Below are 945 nucleotides of genomic sequence, written 5' to 3' on the forward strand. Positions count from 1 at the left end.
AAAAAAAAATAAATTTCTTTCTTTGGCTGATTTTTTTGAGAACTTCATATTCCCAAAGCTCATATTCTGGTGGCAAATGGGGAAATGTGAATGTATTGAGATCTCAATTCAGGCAATATGCACCTTCCTGTGTTTGAACAATTTTCAGGGACCATTAGGTATCTAGCAAGCCTCTCCTTAAGAGAGATTTACTGTCTGTACCACAAAAATAATAATTATACCAACAAAACACACCTAAGATTCTTTAACCAATAAATTAAAGATGGCATGCTGAGCAGTACGATCCATGTCAGTAAGTTAATCACAGTGCTGTGCATGCGCAGACTGTCTTCCGCGTCATTCGCAGACAAGCGCAGATGCTGTACTGAGGAGTCTTTATGGTGATTGGACTTTTTTTCACTTCTTCTAGAGTGTTTGGGATTCTAGAAAGCAATAAATTAAGAATACCAAGATATGATTAAACAAAAATAAGTTTAAGATATTATTTATAATCATACTCAATTACCTGAACTATATCTTTTCATCACAAAACTGAAACAAAATATTGAAATTACTTTGGTTAAAAGTACTTTTAAAATAGTTACCATAATACAATTTTTATTTTTTATGTTTTGCTTGAGTTGGGGTCCTGCTGTGCTACCCAGACTGGGTCACGCAATCTCTATGCTTCAGCTTCCTGTGTGCGTGGCATACTGGCATGTGCAACCATGACCAGCTACATTCTTTTGACTTCCTATCTTTATTGCTGAGAATATATCCTCTAAGTAATAACTCAAAATAAAGTAAAGTACAGATTTTAACAATAACAAAAGTGATGTAGTCATTAGTGACCAAGTTAAATTTAGGATGATTCAAGTTTATTTTAATATTCCTTAAGTTCACTTAAAGTTGCTTAAATTCACAATTCCTTTAAATGCTATAAAATCCTAACATTCCAAAAGTAAA

At 33.1% G+C, this 945-nt stretch overlaps 1 protein-coding gene across 1 annotated transcript in view; it reads right to left on the reverse strand.

The window, feature by feature from the left end:
* The window catches only part of Pgap1 (post-GPI attachment to proteins 1), an 84942-nt gene that overhangs the window by 17045 nt on the left and 66952 nt on the right, over positions 1 to 945 (reverse strand). Inside the window, exon 23 of the mRNA XM_029553613.1 lies at positions 235 to 422. Coding sequence (XP_029409473.1) covers positions 235 to 422 — 188 coding nt within the window. The remainder of the gene's footprint in view (positions 1 to 234; positions 423 to 945) is intronic.

Source organism: Nannospalax galili, unplaced genomic scaffold, assembly GCF_000622305.1.
Source record: "Nannospalax galili isolate Female #2095 unplaced genomic scaffold, S.galili_v1.0 scaffold1024, whole genome shotgun sequence".
Taxonomy (NCBI): Eukaryota; Metazoa; Chordata; class Mammalia; order Rodentia; family Spalacidae; genus Nannospalax; species Nannospalax galili.